The sequence below is a fragment of the Salmo salar genome, chromosome ssa06 (genome assembly GCF_905237065.1).
Source record: "Salmo salar chromosome ssa06, Ssal_v3.1, whole genome shotgun sequence".
NCBI lineage: Eukaryota > Metazoa > Chordata > Actinopteri > Salmoniformes > Salmonidae > Salmo > Salmo salar.
Window position 1 is genome coordinate 51,535,732 of NC_059447.1, and position 18,144 is coordinate 51,553,875.

The following is an 18,144-nucleotide window of genomic DNA, read 5'->3' on the forward strand; positions in this document are numbered from 1 at the left end:
TCCTTGTTGCTAGCCATGCGGTCATCCATAATCATAACCCAAAGACATCTGCCCCATTGAAGCGAGTACATCATTTGTGACATTGTCAGCCAACTCATCTATTGAGCCTGATGTAGGTATTCTCTGGGTTCTGAGTGGATCGGCGAAAAGAAAAGAGCAAAAGAGACCTTGGCAGAAAGACTTACATAGCCACCGTTCCTATAGCGGCCATCCATCTTGTCGCCGGGGGAGGAGCTCAGGACGTACTCCACCATGCTCACTCCCAGGCCTCCGCCCTCAGAGCGAGGGGACAGCACAGAGCTGGCATCTCCGTTCCCATGGAAACCCTGTCCGGGTCGCCGCTGCACCATGATAGGCTGGGACACTGAGTGATCTGCTCATCAGAGGAATGGGGGTGGAGCAAAGAATAGAGACATCAAGGACTGACACATGATCATAATAGGAAGACAGCGTTGACCAAGCATTCAACAAAAGGAGATTTAGAGTTTCAGCATGTTTCTTGAAAAAGCTATCTGCATGGTCTTGATGGTACCAGTTGAACTGAGTAGTAAATGCAGTACTTCAATTTCACGCACTAAACTTTAAGGCTATTTGTTAGGCTGGGGCGGTGTACCGGGGTATTTGGAAATAGACATGGGAGGGTTTTTCCATATCATCAATACCGTTGAAACTATTTCTTTGAAGTTTTTTTTCTTCTCTTGAATAGTTTTTTGCTACTTTAAGTAAATACTTGCAGTCAACTCATTGAAAACATTAGGAGATAAAACTGATCGCGTTCATTTCACTGGTCACAATTTTTTATTCTGAAGTTAACCGGTGGTCCCCAGTCACGTTTTGTTTACAAGCACACAACGATGCAAGACCAGAGCCTTGTGAGTCACTCATGGTTGTGCAGCATGCGCCAGGTGATCTAGTTAGAAGTATGGAATAAAAACTTTTATTTTTATTACTTTAGGCGCATGCATGCTCCTTGTAAAAAAGGTCAGCATAGAGACCTTCAAATGCATATCTGGAACCCTGAGCTGGATATGATTTGACATATTATTATTATTATTTATTATTATTATAAGCAGCAGTGGCATAGCACACAAGCCAGCAAGGTATTGAAAATCTACAGACAGTGCGGTTTGTAAACAGCGGCAGTTGTGTTCAGTGCCAGTATTTCTGGATATCCCTGGATGGCAAAGGTTCGGTAATGAAGCTGGATACGGGCCAAGCCTACTATCTATTTATGCATAGGATATTTTGATTTTGGGTTGAATTGGCAATTTTGGTACTACCCCCGAGTCAGATGAACTCATAGATACCATGTGTATGTCTCTGTGTCCAGTATGAAGAAAGTTATGCATGTTTGCGAGCCAATGCTAACTAGCGTTAACCACAGATTTCAAGTCATTGTCGATCTGCTAGCAGATCGACAGACTTCCAGTCATTGCGGTTCTCAAAAACCTGAGGGTAAAACGCATAGTAAGACAAGCAGAGGCACAGAAAACTACTCACGAGAAGATCCCCAGGCATTCACCCTCCACTCCTCTCCAAGGAGCATCCCTTTCCTTCCATCCTTGGCCAATTCATCCGAATCCCACAGTTTCTTTGCTGGCAGCATCTGTAAAGAGAAGGCAAAAAGGCAACTTGAACATTCAACATTCCGGAAGACTTCAATGGAAGATGTAGCACAGAACCTAAGTTTACGGGGAAGAAACTTGCAATGTGGCATATCTCAACCTACCTCACCCATGCCCCTGGACTCCAAAGCAAGGGCTTGAAAACCATAGTTCATCTCATCCACAGTGCGAACCTGAAATAGGAAAAAAATATATATATCCTTTAGACAGTTACAGCACACACACACACACACACACACACACACACACACACACACACTTCGACCCAGTGAATATGGTATCCTTATTCGTAATAGGCTAGTTTTGGTAAGACCCCCATGAAATGGCCAAAAATGAATGGCATCTTACTGGCATTGGGCAAACCATATACACAATCGCAAATACCACTCAAATGGACGGCAGTTCATCAAAAACACATTGCAAGCGCAACATGGCAAATGCCATACTCCAAAAATCCCAAAGGTGACGAGCACTCCACCATAGGATTTCATATGGGAAATGGTCACAAAGTCAAGTCCTATGGGTAAAATTGTCAAAATCTCAATTTCTTTTCACAATTTTAAACCCTGATAAAAACTGCTTTTTGGACCGATTTTTTTTGTAAAATTACACATATGTAGTAACCGTATGGACAGTATGGTCTCTTATTTCATTGAGTTTGTCCATGTGCCATACAGTGAGGGGGAAAAGTATTTGATCCCCTGTTGATTTTGTACATTTTCCCACTTACAAAGAAATGATCAGTCTATAATTTTAATAGTAGGTATATTTGAACAGTGAGACAGAAAAAAAAAAAAATCCAGAAAAACACATGTCAAAATTTTATAAAATGATTTGCATTTTAAATGAGGGAAATAAGTATTTGACCCCTCTGTAAAACATGACTTAGTACTTGGTGGCAAAACCCTTGTTGGCAATCAGAGGTCAGATGTTTCTTGTAGTTGGCCACCAGGTTTGCACACATCTCAGGAGGGATTTTGTCCCACTCCTCTTTGCAGATCTTCTCCAAGTCATTAAGGTTTCGAGGCTGACGTTTGGCAACTCGAAGCTTCAGCTCCCTCCACAGATTTTCTATGGGATTAAGGTCTGGAGACTGGCTAGGGCACTGCAGGACCTTAATGTGCTTCTTCTTGAGCCACTCCTTTGTTGCCTTGGTCGTGTGTTTTGGGTCATTGTCATGCTGACCCATTTTTCAATGCCCTGGCTGAGGGAAGGCGCTTCTCACTCAAGATTCGACGGTACATGGCCCCGTCCATCGTCCCTTTGATGCAGTGAAGTTGTCCTGTCCCCTTAGCAGAAAAACACCCCCAAAGCATAATGTTTCCATCTCCATGTTTGACGGTGGGGATGGTATTCTTGAGGTCATAGGCAGCATTCCTCCTCCAAACACGGCGAGTTGAGTTGATGCCAAAGAGCTCCATTTGTCTCATCTGACCACAACACTTTCACCCAGTTGTCCTCTGAATCATTCAGATGTTCATTGGCAAGCTTCAGACGGGCATGTATATGTGCTTTCTTGAGCAGGGGGACCTTGCGGGCGCTGCAGGATTTCAGTCCTTAACGGCATAGTGTGTTATCAATTGTTTTCTTAGTGACTATGGTCCCAGCTGCCTTGAGATCATTGACAAGATCCTCCCGTGTAGTTCTGGGCCGATTCCTCACCGTTCTCATGATCATTACAACTCCACAAGGTGAGATCTTGCATGGAGCCCCAGGCTGAGGGAGATTGACAGTTCTTTTGTGCTTCTTCCATTTGCGAATGATCGCACCAACTGCTGTCACCTTCTCACCAAGCTGCTTGACGATGGTCTTGTAGCCCATTCCAGCCTTGTGTAGGTCTACAATCTTGTCCCTGACATCCTTGGAGAGCTCTTTGGTCTTGGCCATGGTGGAGAGTTTGGAATCTGATTGATTGATTGCTTCTGTGGACAGGTGTCTTTTATACAGGTAACAAGTTGAGATTAGGAGCACTCCCTTTAAGAGTGTGCTCCTAATCTCAGCTCGTTACCTGTACAAAAGACACCTGGGAGCCAGAAATCTTTCTGATTGAGAGGGGGTCAAATACTTATTTCCCTCATTAAAATGCAAATCAATTTATAACATTTTTAACATGCGTTTTTCTGGATTTTGTTATGTTGTCTTTCACTGTTCAAATAAACCTACCATAAAAATTATAGACTGATCATTTCTTTGTCAGTGGGCAAACGTACAAAATCAGCAGGGGAATCAAATACTTTTCCCCCTCACTGTATATTATCATAGGAAGTCAGCTTCCGAACCCAAAAGTCAACGAACCATGTCCAAATGGCATATACATTAAGCCCTGAACCAACCTAGAAAGTCTACTTGTCATGTTTGATCTTAGGAAGTAAGAATTTCTCGTTGATTCAGCATGTCCATTTGGTAATGGGAAGTCCTTATGGATATATATTGGCAATGGACACGGTCAACTTGCAGAAGAGCATGTTCACACTGACAATATAGCATGTGTGTAATGGACACTGTCCAATTGGATTATAAAAATGTACAATGCCAACATATTATACTGCCATCAAGTCAGCCATTCAGTCAGTCAATAAGACATACTGACACCAAACTCACTTTGTCCAACTCTTTTAGAAGCCAACTCACATATTTCAGAGCCGGCCCACAAATCATAGCACCTTCTGTTAAAACCATTAAGAAATATATATATATATATATATTTCAAAAAGTTATTTATTTTCGAGCTGTGGGTCCAGTTCTGACATTGTGTGTAGGCCTAGCTGAGGCGACCCCGAATCCGGAGTGTCGGGTCAATAGGTCAATAGGCCCGAGCAGCGACCTTAATTAGTGCTGAAAATTCCCTTTTTCCCGGGCGTTGCTTCGGGGTCCCAGAAAGAGCTATCGGACAGAAACTTTAGGGTCGTCTATGGGCTGAGGCGGTTTCAATGCACCTAGTCTTGTGATTCTGGGACTTTTCTAATGTCATTTTCGCGACATTAAAAATGATTTGAAGTTATTGCAAATGGACTAGGCTGTTTCTCGGTCTGAGAACCTTCTAGAGCCACATAACTCACCGTGCACAACTGACTTAAGCTCTAGAACAGGTTCATAAAGTTTCAGAGCTCTAGGTCTGATGGTTCGAACACAGGTAACTATTGCAGGCTCTGTGTGTCTAAGACCCACACTGTGTCACTCCACATTGAGTGTGTGTGTGTACAGAAAATCACGTCGAGCTACGAAACCCACCTTAACGCGCCGCAACTGGATCTATATCTTTTTTGGGGGGGGAAAACAACAAACAAAATAAACACTTGTTTAACGATTTCGCTTAAATTACGATAAAGAGAACCAGCCATTTATCTTTCCTTACACCGCAGGTTTATGTACTTTGACATGAAGCGGTCAAATTAGTGCTGTATTACCGATTTCTACCTTTAATCCCAGAAAATGTGATTAACTCAGAGCGTTGAGACCAACTCCATCTTGGTTCTGGGCTGAAAGTACATTTGGCCAAACCTGTGCTCACCAAGTTGTCTTCGAAGTCTTTTCCGTTTGAGAAAACAGCCATGTCCATTTGCAATATACAGCCTTTTCCAGTACAGCAGAAGAATGTCAAAATACAAAAAATGTGTAATGCGGAAACTAAATGTCCTAGACTTTATTTGATGACTTCCCAGAAGAAGACCGGGCCCTGGGGGACAACCTGCGGTCGTCGGCCTATTTTAATAACAGCCGCGGACGTCTATTAAGGGACCGTACATTTGCAATATGGAGATCCTCAATCAATCATACGGGAAATGACTCACGTCCCTTATGTAGGACACCATAACAAAATTGGAAGAAAGCAAATGAATGCCAACTCCTGTAGACTTGCAAGGTTCCTATAAAACGTCACACATTGACATTTTATTGGTCAACATTAAGAGTCTAAATAAATTAACCTGTTCATTGAAAAGTAATATAGAAATCACTTACCAGGGTTCGAGGCAAACCTTTGCCACTGGTGCTACCAACTTTCAGTTGATGGCACCAGCACATGATTTGGTCGCACCAACAAGGACATGACCCGTGGCATTTTTTTTTATACCAAAGTCAAATTGATTGTATAAACAAAGTACATTCATATTTAATGGTAAATCTGTATTGATAAACTGGGTAAATCAAGATGAAGCTTAGCCAATCCACAATACCGTTGAATGCATATTCAATACGAGTGTGCATGCATTAAGTTATTTTGCTTGTTTTGGCTGATTTCATGGGGCTACAGATGTTACCCTTCCATATGGGACTTATTGTACTGATCAACATTTCTTCATATGAAACAACCGCATGTTTTATAAAAAAATCTAAAATAATGTGTTTGTCTCTAAGACCTAATGATGTCCTTCAGTGTGAGAGAAGAAGTGAATGAATAAAGTTAGTGGCAATGACAATCAGCTTTGAAATCACCATATTTTGAATGGTCTATTATCAAAGTACTAGGGTAGTGAATTGATGATGGCTTCAGCTGAAACCTACTAAGGTAGGTAAGTCTACAAAACTGGAAGCTACTGGTATCTTCTTGCATTGTAAAGTGTTCAAGCCTGTAATGAATCTAGTTTTGCAGACAGTAATTAACAGTTGCAACATTTTTACATGCCGCGTTGCATTATTCAAGCAGGGCTCTCGGATGTTATTTGTTGTGCAATGACTGGGCTTATAGAAGCACATTTCACTCCAGTACAAGCTTTGAGGATGCTCTCGTACTGTCAAAACAAGTGACAGCCTAGTTTGAGGAGGGGAATGGCCTCTATGCTGTGCGAGTGATAAGATACATGACTACTAATGAAAAACACACGAGGCAAATTAATTCCACTAAATTGTGCAAATTAAACTATAGACCGATAAGCAGCTAACATCCCTAGACAAAATAGATGTTATTTTCCCCTTTGTAAGTCATTGACATTATACCCTGACTAAACCGCTCGCGTCGCCCGAACGTTGCAAAATAAATTTTGGAATATATATATATATAAAAAAATTGCACCTACACCAACGAGCATCTGCGTTGCCAAGGGCTAAAATAGAAGTCATTACTATTTCTGACGCAGATCGCGCTGCAAGTCCTGCCTTTCCCATCTCCTCATTGGTTTATAGAAGCAGGTACCCACGTGCCATCTCCTCATTGGTTATACCCACATGGGTGATTGAAAGACGAACTGTTTTGCCAGTTGTCGTGGTAATACTATGAAAGTGTAGATGCCAATCACCATATAAGTTCAAAGATGAAAAAGCCTGGAAGGAGGAGAGATGACTAGAAACGAAACGATTCAGTTGGCAGTTTTATGTGTGGATTAATTGTCAGAGTAGAGGACCTTGTGCATTTCAGGTAAAATAACTCAATGTTTATGTCCCAGAACAAATTAGCTAGCAACAGCAAGCTAGCTAAATAGGACAAATTAGCTAGGAAGTGCAAGCTGACTAGCTAAATTGCCATACATGTTTAATGCTTTTCGACCTGTCCCCAAATTAATGTAATTGGTTCAGAGTTTGTTTTGATATTTTAACCTGCGTGTCGTGATCGCGTTTGGTGTAGGGGGACAAAATAAATTTGCGCATGATGGCGCAGCCGGTTTGGGTTCCGTGTTAGATATAAGAGAAGCCTATACCCTTGTGCGAGAGATCACTGACTGAGACCCCCCTCCCCCTTTACACACAACCAAAGTCAGTTGTCTACAAGCTGGGTGTTTCCTGGGAATGGAACCTAAACTTTAAAAACTTGCACTCAACTTTGAAAAATATTTTTAACTAGGGATACAAATTTCAGTCAATTTTGCTGCCGACTAACCTAACCTTGTTAACAGGTCATTTTTTAGCAAATAGTAAAATAATGTGACCAATTGAAAACACTATGCATACATACATACATACATACAAGGAATTTAACATTTTCAGAGGTTAATTGAAACATGCAGTGGCAAGCCAATTGTCTCACAGCCAAAAGGATTTATTATGGAACATAGAACTACTGTAATGACGCAGCAAATGTAAAAGAATTTCAAACATTTGCCAAAATGCAATTCGCAGGAGAATACCTTTCTATACAGTGCCTTCAGAAGGTAATCATACCCCTTGACTTATTCCACGTGTTCCAGACTGAATTCAAAATTGATCCAAGTCGATCTCCCCTCTACACACTCACACAATAACCCATAATGACAAAGTGAAAATCTGTTTAGAAATGTTTGCAACTGTATTAAAAATTAAACAAATCTCATTTACATAAGTATTCACACCCCTGAGTTTATATACAGCAGCACCAGTCAAAAATTCAGACACCCTTGAATGAGTAGGTCTGTCTGAATTTTTACTATTTTCTACATTGTAGAATAATAATTTAGACATCAACAGTATGAAACATATGGAATAATGTAGTAACCCAAAAAGTGTTAAAATGAAAATATATTTTGTAATTGAGATTCTTCAAAGTAGACACCCTTTGCCTTGATGACAGCATTGCACACATTGTCTCAACCAGCTTCACCTGGAATACATTTCCAACAGTCTTGAAGGAGTTCCCACATATGCTGAGCACCGGTTCGCTGCTTTTCCTTCACTCTGCGGTCTAACTCATCCCAAAAAAAGTGAAAGTCAGGTCATATGATGCAGCACACCGTTACTCTCCTTCTTGGTCAAATCGCCCTTACACAGCCTGGAGGTGTGTTGGGTCATTGTCCTGTTGAAAAACAAATGAAAGTCCTACTAAGCATAAACCAGGTGGGATGGCGTGTCGCTGCAGAATGTTGTGTTAGCCATGCTGGTTAAGTGTGCCTTGAATTCTAAATAAATCACAGACTGTGTCACCAGCAAAGCACCCCCACACCTCCATGCTTCACGGTGAGAACCACATATGCAGAGATCATCCATTCACCTACTCTGTGTCAAAGACAGGGTGGTTGAAACCAAAAAGAGAAAATTTGGACTCAAACCAAAGGACAGGTTTCCACCGGTTTAATGCCCATTGCTTGCGTTTCTTGGCCCAAGCAAGTTTCTTATCATTTGTGTCCTTTAGTGGTTTCTTTGCCGCAATTCGACCATGGAGGCCAGATTCACGCAGTCTCCTCTGACCAGTTGATGTCGAGATGTGTGTTACTTGAACTCTGTGAAGCATTTATTTGGCCTGCAATTTCTAAGGCTGGTAACTAATGAACTTATCCTCTGCAGCAGAGGTAACTCTGGGTCTTCCTTTCCTGTGGCGGTCCTCATGAGAGCCAGTGTCATCATAGCGCTTGATGGTTTTTGTGACTGCACTTGAAGAAACTTTGAAAGTTCTTGACATTTTCCAGATTGACTGACCATGTATGAAAGTAATGGACTGTCGTTTCCCTTTGCTTATTTGAGCTGTTCTTGCCATAATATGGTCTTGGTCTTTTACCAAATAGGGCTATATTTTGTATACCACCCCTACCTTGTCACAACAACTGATTGGTTCAAACACATTGAGAAAAAAAATCCAAACTAACAAGGCACACCTGTTAATTGAAATGCATTCCAGGTGACCTCATGAAGCTGGTTGAGAGAATGCCAAGAGTGTGCAAAGAAACATCAAGGCAAAGGGTGGCTACTTTGAAGAATCTCAAATATATTTGGATTTGTTTAACACTTTTTGGGTCACTGCATGATTCCATGTGTTATTTCATAGTTTTTGATGTCGTCACTATTATTTGACAATATAGAAAATAGTAAAAATAAAGAAAACCCCTTGAATGAGTAGGTGTCCAAACTTTTGACATGTAGTGTATGTTAGAATCACCTTTGGCAGTGATTACAGCTGTGAGTCTTTCTGGTTAAGTCTAAATGCTTTGCCCACCTGATTGTACAATATTTGCACATTATTCTTTTCAAAATTCTTCAAGCTCTGTCAAATTGGTTGTTGATCATTGCTAGACAACTATTTAAGTCTTTCCATAGATTTCCAAGCAGACTTAAGTCAAAACTGTAACTAGGAACATTTCCTTTCTTCTCGGTAAGCAACTCCAGTGTAGATGTTGCCTTGTGTTTTAGGTTATTGTTCCGCTGAAAGGTGAATTAATTTCCCAGTGCCTGGTGGAAAGCAGACTGAAGCAGGTTTTTCGCTAGGATTTTGCCTGTGCTTAACTCCATTCAGTTTTTTTTGTTCCTGAAAAACTCTCCAGTCCTTAACAAGCATACCCATAACATGATGCATCCACCACTATGCTTGGAAATATAGAGCGTGGTACTCTGTTGTATTGGATTTGTCTCAAAAATACTTTGTATTCAGGACAAAAAAGGTTAATTGCTTTGCCACTTTTTTTTTAGCATTATTACTTTAGTGCCTTGTTGCAAACAGGATGCATCTTTTGGAATATTTGTATTTTAGACAGGCTTCCTTCTTTTCACTCTGTCAATTAGGTTAGTATTGTGGAGTAACTTCAATGTTGTTGACCCATCCTCAGTTTTCTCCTACCATAGCCATTATACTGTTTTAAAGTCACCATGGGCCTCAGTGAAATCCCTGAGCGGTTTCCTTCCTCTCCGGCAACTGAGTTAGGCAGGACGCCTGTATCTTTGTAGTGACTAGGTGTATTGATACACCATCCAAATTGTCATTATTAACTTCACCATGCTCAAAGGGATATTCAAAGTATTTTTTATTTGTTTATCAACCAACCAACAGATGCCATTCTTTGCACGGCATTGGAAAACCTCCCTGGTCTTTGTGGTTGAATCTGTATTTGAAATGCACTGCTCGACTGAGGGACCTTACAGATTGTTGTAGGTGAGGGGTACAGAGACGAGGTAGCCATAAAAAAAAGTGATGTTAAACACCATTATTACACAGATTGAGTCCATGCAACTTGTGAAGCAAATTAACCTGTTAGGGCTAGGGGGCAGTATTGACACGGCTGGATAAAAAGCATACCCGATTTAATCTGGTTACCACTCCTACCCAGTAACTAGAATATGCATATACTTATTACATATGGATAGAAAACACCCTAAATTTTCTAAAACTGTTTGAATGGTGTCTGTGAGTATAACAGAACTCAAATGGCAGGTCAAAACCTGAGAGATTCCTTTACAGGAAGTGGCCTGTCTGACCATTTCTTGAACTTCTTTTCCATCTCTATCATTTACTAAGGATCTCTGCTCTAACGTGACACTTCCCACGTCATCCATAGGCGCTCAGAGCCCGGGAAAAAACAGAATGTCGTCATTCCAGCCCCAGGCTGAAACACATTATCGCCTTTCTCAAGTGGCCGATCAAGGGACACTGGGCTTATGCGCATGACCCGACCGCCCCCGCCTTTGGGATTTTTTCCTCTGTTTGCCGAATAGGAGCTTTCCTGTCGGAATATTATCGCTTTTCTACGAGAAAAATGGCGTAAAAATTGATTTTAAACAGCGGTTGACATGCTTCGAAGTACGGTAATGGAATATTTAGAATTTTATTGTCACGAATTGCGCCATGCGCGCGACACTTCTTTACTATTTCGGATAGTGTCTGGAACGCACGAACAAAACGCCGCTATTCGGATATAACGATGGATTATTTTGGACCAAACCAACATTTGTTATTGAAGTAGCAGTCCTGGGTGTGCATTCTGACGAAGACAACAAAAGGTAATCAAACTTTTATAATAGTAAATATGATTATGGTGAGTGCTAAACTTGCCGGGTGTCTAAATAGCGAGCCCGTGATGCCTGGGCTATGTACTTAGAATATTGCAAAATGTGCTTTCACCAAAAAGCTATTTTAAAATCGGACATATCGAGTGCATAGAGGAGGTCTGTATCTATAATTCTTAAAATAATTGTTATGCTTTTTGTGAACGTTTATCGTGAGTAATTTAGTAAAATGTTAGCGAATTCCCCGGAAGTTTGCTAGTATGCTAGTTCTGAACGTCACATGCTAATGTAAAAAGCTGGTTTTGATATAAATATGAACTTGATTGAACAAAACATGCATGTATTGTATAACATAATGTCCTAGGGTTGTCATCTGATGAAGATCATCAAAGGTGAGTGCTGCATTTAGCTGTCTTCTGGGTTTTGGTGACATTATATGCTGGCTTGAAAAATGGGTGTCTGATTATTTCTGGCTTGGTACTCTGCTGACATAATCTAATGTTTTGCTTTCGTTGTAAAGCCTTTTTGAAATCGGACAGTGTGGTTAGATTAACGAGAGTCTTGTCTTTAAATAGCTGTAAAATAGTCATATGTTTGAGAAATTGAAGTAATAGGATTTTTAAGGTTTTGAAAATCGCGCCACAGGCTGCCAGTGGCTGTTACGTAGGTGGGACGCAAGCGTCCCACCTAGCCCATAGAGGTTAACTCTCCTGAACTTATTTAGGCTTGCCATAACAAAAGGGTTGAATACTTATTGACAAAACATTTAAGCTTTTCATTTTTTGGGGAGGTCTTAATACATATTTCTAATTTGACAATTGAAACAAATGTAAGTTCAGGCTTTAACAAAATGTGGAAAAAGTCAAGAGTGTGAATACTTTGAAGGCACTGTAAATAGCGCACCTGATGCAAACAGTTCCATATGCGAGATTAAAATTAGAGGGGGAATCTAAAGATGCAACAAAAAGAATAACTAGAATTGTGCCTTTGGCTTCTGGACAACGAAAGAAAGTTGATACGAAAACCAATAGAACAGGAGATAAATGCTGGTTTCAATGGCAAATGAGGAAGTCTTCATAAAATAATTAACTCCATGTTTCTGTCATGGGATTTTGGCTTGTCTACTTTGGAGCAAGGTAAGACATGCCTCATAATATGAAGTAAAAAACATCCAGGTTTCAAACAATGCATACTCCAATTGCAAGGTGGTTGGTGACGCGCTGGTAGCCTACCTACCGTATTCATTGCCTAGGCACTCGAATGGAGCACGGGCTTCAATTAGGAGTTGAGAAATAAAAATAGTAGCATTAGAAAGCTGAGATCCCCTTTTTAGCCGTGGCCATCAAGAGTGTTAACACACGATTGCATTTACAATTTGCAGTGCAATGACTGGGTTTCTAAGAACACGTTCCACTCAAGCAGCAGCTCTCGCTGTCTGACGGGTGGTATTATTCTGCTCAAACTAGGCTCTATACGCTGTGCATGTGTGATAAATAAGACACAGGATAAAGTAACGAAAATGCACATGTGCCAACTTAATTGCGCTAAATTATGCAAATTAACCTGTAGACATAAGCATGACCTGTAAAATTTCAGTCATGCTCGGGGCTGAAACAGCATAAGGTCTAAGAGTTGCTTCATTCAAATATTGTACCTTTACCAAACAGAAAGCAGTTTGGCCCTGACAAAATCATCATACCTGGTCAATGTGGTTGCCATCTCCTGTAGGCCAACGGTGCTTGCTAGGGGTGCAACCTCCCAACTGCTCACCAGGTTGCCTCTGGAAGAAGTAGCCAACTGTGGCATCGTCCTGAGAGCGCCCACTCAGTGGAGGCTGTGGGGTGCCTGGGGTGGGGTTGGGGCCCCTATCCATGCCCTGCAGAGGGTGTGGCCCTCCGGGACCCTGCCCTGCTCCCCCTACGGCTGCCAGGGAACCCCCTCCATGAACTCTGACGCCCCCAGCTTCAGGGGCACCGTTTGTGTGCAGCATCCCACCTCGTGTCTCCTGCCAGGCCACGTCATTCATACCTAGGATGCTGCATGGAATGCTCATTCCACGGGGAAGCCTAAGGAAGGGGGAAATAGTACATGTCAGAGGAGGGTTGGTTTACATTGGTTATGGATAGCACTTGTCAAACATTAGGCTGAGGTTTCTGATATTGAATCAACCAAACATACACGTGTATTAACTGTAGCTAGTAAAATAAATAACGATATACTTTTCCGGTCCCTAACGTTACGACAGTTTCCGTTATTTTATTTGTTTAATAAGTTAGCTGAAATGTCTGCAGGACTGCAGCGGAAGCACTGTCAGCGTGATAAATAAGCATCGTCTAACTAGCAACAGCAACAATGTTCTCTGGGGACGTTACTTGCCCTTTCTTTGACTTAGCTCCCTGGCTATCTAGACAACGTATTTATTACATTGTTATACATTGCTAACATTAACGTATTTTAAGCTAAATTAACTATACAACGTTAACTAGCTAACTCCATTACGTTGTAGAAGTGTCCCGAAAGTCCGTGTAACATGCGCTTTGGCCTTCTTAGCCAAACAGCTAAAGTTAACTAACTAACGGTTAACATCAATCGTGAACATACGCTACCTACATCACAGACAGCAGGAAACCAATGTAACGGTATTGATATAGCTAGCAAAACAATGTTAAGTTAGATGGATAGCTAGCTTGCCTACCGTTGCTAGCTTACTTAGCTAGCTAACTTGTTAGCGTAGCCAATCGAACAATGAATGTCTGGCTGGAGTGTTGAAGTCGCCGTTGTCGGATGTGTGTGTTTTGCTAGCTAAATAAATATTACACACGGTAGTAGTGTAGAATGCCGGTGTACCTAGTTAGTAGCTAGCTAACGTTAACCACATATTGTATCTAGTTCGTTAACGTTAGTTTAACTACCTACCGTTAGCTAGTAACGTCATTCAAACACGTTTTACGCGAAATTGATAACATTCGCTAGCTAGCTAACGTTAGCTGGCAATTTCGGCGCATAAGAGTCTCTAGATTACTAGTTAGCGAACGTTAATGTTGGTTGTGTGGTTATTGCTTTCACGAAAATGTTGAATACCACGAGTAGTTAGGTACCTAGCTGGCTACTTTAACTAGCTAGCAAAACCAACTCTACAAACGATGTCTACTGTATAGCTTGCAGACTCGGTTAGTTTAGCATGAAACTGACGTCAGAACAGTTAACTACAGTAGCTAGCTACGTCCACGACTTCCCTGCTCATAACAACAGTCATTGACTGGCAAAACAACCGTTCGTGAACTAGTTAGATAACTAGATAATTAGCTATATTAATTAGCTATAATGGCTAGCTACCTGGCTATCACATTTGTTCGTTAAACTAACAGTAGACAGATGCCAAGATAACTAGCTAACGTTACCAATTCACTTGCAAATCTAGCGTCAACGTTTAATTTGTTCGTTAGTTACTAGCCTAGCTAGCTAGGCAGAGTAAGGGAGGCCCCTTACCTTTTCAGTTTGATCAAATCAGCGCTGTAAAAATCACTAGTGTAGTTTAATAAATGCATACATTGAAGGCATAACTCTCCGTTGTGCACACGCCGTTGAACAGTAAGCAAACCTTGTTAACCGAGTGAAACATACAAATGCCGTCTGGTGAGCTGTATTAACAAAACACCATTGCTGGGTAACTAGCTACACTAACAACATGGCCCCCCTCCAAGTTCCAGAGGGGCCTTACCCGCTAAACAAAAGGGGAAATACTCAACGACCAAGGCAATAATCCACACTTAAAATAGTGAGAATGCGTAATACATCGCATTATATAAACTTAGATACTCACGCGCTGTTTTTTAGAGTGAAGAGCGATGTTTGTACAAAATGTCAGTGGTTGAAATGTATATTGTTTTGTTTCCGTGGAGATCGGTGTTTTAATGATTAGCTACGATTGAACGTGCAATGAAGGAGTTTGACTATCACGCTAGTGCCCTCCCTGCAGTCTATATGCATGTTGTACGTTAGACCTGCGCACTAACATGTCAAACAAGCCAATGTTTGCGATTATAATAAAATAGACTATGAAAAATGACCAACTCATAATTTCTCAATTATTCCCATGTAGTATGCATGATTTCTCTGTATCAATGAAAGTCCACTAGGGAGTCAGTCCAGTGTAAAATTTCAGTAATGCTGATCAATATTTTTCATGATGTTTAATCAATATGACTAATTCCATAGTTGTAACAAAAACCAATTAATACTCAACTTCATATGCTCCTATCTCAATCAATTGTACTTAAATCGCAACAATATGATGTATATGAATAGCTAGGCATTTTGGAACGCCAACATGATTATTGTGAATGGGAACACATCATGGCAGACGCAGTAGGAAACATACTCTACATGAGCTAATTTCAAATAGTCCTATTGGTTTGAGCAATTTTGCAATATTTTATCACCTTTGTTTCATGGGGAAAGAAAGCAAGTTGTTTCATGGGGGACATAGGCCTGCCCGTACTTAGGCCCTGGGAAAAAAACGTCGCGTTGGGAATTGTTATCGTGTTATTTGATGGCCAGCTGCGAGCCACAATTTATTGAAATATAAACATCTTTTTTTTTTGTAGGCCTAGAGCTGGCTCTACTTTAGTATAGGCCTTCTGTGTTTGTCAGATGGATAGTGGCATATAGGCCTATGTCAAATGACTATTCATACATTAAGTTATGTGAATGTGAATTAGGAAACATTTATTGAAAAAAAAAATGTAGGAAATATGCCAAAGACATTGCCAAATTAGTTGATCCCATGTCGGTATCTGGGCGAGACATGATCCTCGTGGTACACTACCCTCCCCTACCGACAAAGCAGGACTGGGATCCAATCACCTCCTTTTTTCGAAATGATGATATCACTTCGGTAGTTACGATTGGATTGCTATATTAGGAAAGCGCCGTGCTCTTTATAAAGCAAGCGCAACAGCGGTCGGACAGGGGAAAATATTTGGGAATTATCGAGTCGAGCGGCTAAACGCGCTTGCATACATTCTAGCCAGAATTCGTAGCTAGCTAACACAAAGACAGCTGATACATAATTGTTTTCGAATGTCATATTTGTTTAAAAGCTAGAATCAAGGGAAAGTGGTCTGTGTCGAAAGCAACAAATGGCAGAGATACGGAAAAAGCTGGTCGTCGTCGGTGACGGCGCGTGTGGGAAAACCTGCTTGCTGATTGTATTCAGCAAAGACGAGTTTCCTGAGGTCTATGTGCCAACTGTATTTGACAACTATGTGGCGGACATTGAAGTGGACACCAAGCAAGTCCAACTAGCACTATGGGACACGGCTGGACAGGAGGACTACGACCGCCTTCGCCCGCTGTCCTATCCGGACACTGATGTCATCCTGATGTGCTTTTCCGTGGACAGCCCGGACTCCCTCGAAAACATCCCCGAGAAATGGGTGCCAGAGGTTAAGCACTTTTGTCCCAACGTGCCAATTATTTTAGTTGCCAACAAGAGAGACTTGCGCAACGACGACAATGTTAGGACCGAGCTGTCCAGAATGAAACAGGAACCCGTGAAAACAGAGGACGGGCGCGCCATGGCCGCGCGAATTAGTGCATATGACTATTTGGAGTGTTCTGCTAAAACAAAGGATGGTATTCGGGAGGTGTTCGACACTGCGACACGTGCAGCTTTACAGAAGAGATCAAAACCCTCCAGCGGTTGTGTAAACTGCTGTTCGTTGTTGTGATTGAATGAACAGCTGACGTAAGCGATAATGTAGCCCCACGGCTGCCAACACCATCAAGACCTGTTGTGCTTGAAACAAAAAACAACTGTGCGTGTCTCCCATCAAAGACTTTCTTGCGAGCCAGTAGCATAATGTTCAAAATAAATGATAATCTGATTATGGATCATCATCTGGATCTATTCTGACCAATGTACCTTATTTGACTCGAATATACAATCAAGTACAACGGACACTCCCTGTGATTTATAATTTACTGAAGAAATACGTTTGTCAAATATTCAAGTTTCTGCCAGAAATGATGCTGTAGTCTTTGAGGATCTTGTTCCAAGTAGCCTACTTGAGTGTCGGGGGCCAAGGCTTGTTGATAAGCAACCAGTGTGTTTGGCAATTTATGGAATCTGTGGAGGGAAATGTAGCCCTATAGCAGAAAGCAGTGCTCAAAAGGGAAAAGCAACGTACAACCTCGAGTTTTAGTGAAGCTTTATCCCCTTATATGGTCACATTGCATTATTAATGTGAAAGAGGTTATTGCCCAACTTTCAAGCCAAGATTCTACTTGCTCAAAGTGTTGGAGCCTACTTGACTGTTTTGAAGAGTAAGCCTTAGACTACATTTTTTTTGGCCAAGTTGCTCTCATACTGATCAAAAAGGCTGTCCATCCTGCCTCCAGTGGGTTTTTTTGTGTGTAAATTGTTGACATTGCATTAAGATGACAGGGTCTGCAGCACTGTAAAGAATGAATGCATTTATTTCACATATTGTATATGGAGTTTCAAAAAGACCCCAATAGTGCAATATATTTTTATGTTTTCAAGTTTGTGTCCCAGTTATTTCAATTGTTTTTAAATAAAGATATGATCATAATGTATAGCCTACTGCCAGTTGAATTCCATTTGTTTGGCCTCTGCTGGTGATGTAAATGCACATGGTAAAACCTAATTATTTTACTTTTGTGTATAACTATCTGTCCCATAATTGATAGGGACAGTTTCATAGTCAGGAATTTAAGGTCACCGTCAATATAGAGATTTAAAAAAAATAATCTTTCAACGCTGACCTATGTGTCTCGTGTTCCTCAGGGTCACAAAGCAATCAACTTATGTAATGCAACTATAGCTTACTGCTAGCGGCAGCTCACCCACATCATGCATGTTTTCACTCCAGCCTTGTTT

General features: G+C 41.2%; 2 protein-coding genes across 18 annotated transcripts in view; one reads left to right on the forward strand and one right to left on the reverse strand.

The window, feature by feature from the left end:
- Window positions 1–15,207, reverse strand: part of LOC106607566 (pumilio homolog 2) — a 43,304-nt gene extending 28,097 nt beyond the window's left edge. For 15 of the 17 annotated variants that reach the window (XM_045720703.1, XM_014204623.2, XM_014204627.2 and 12 more), the window contains exons 1-5: window positions 14,730–15,013; window positions 12,940–13,306; window positions 1,730–1,798; window positions 1,501–1,606; window positions 186–373 (exon numbers count right to left, since the gene is read on the reverse strand). In XM_045720703.1, coding sequence (XP_045576659.1) covers window positions 186–373; window positions 1,501–1,606; window positions 1,730–1,798; window positions 12,940–13,306; window positions 14,730–14,788 — 789 coding nt within the window. In that variant the 5' untranslated portion in view covers window positions 14,789–15,013. Of the gene's footprint in view, window positions 1–185; window positions 374–1,500; window positions 1,607–1,729; window positions 1,799–12,939; window positions 13,307–13,935; window positions 14,477–14,729; window positions 15,014–15,063 lie in introns of those variants that run through there. The other 2 variants (XM_014204629.2, XM_014204631.2) reach the window with 2 other exon arrangements.
- Window positions 15,208–16,184: 977 nt separating this feature from the next.
- Window positions 16,185–17,842, forward strand: LOC106607565 (rho-related GTP-binding protein RhoB). The gene has a single exon (XM_014204620.2). The coding sequence runs from the start codon at window positions 16,382–16,384 to the stop codon at window positions 16,970–16,972; it is 591 nt and encodes a 196-aa protein (XP_014060095.1). The 5' UTR covers window positions 16,185–16,381; the 3' UTR covers window positions 16,973–17,842.
- Window positions 17,843–18,144: the final 302 nt, after the last annotated feature.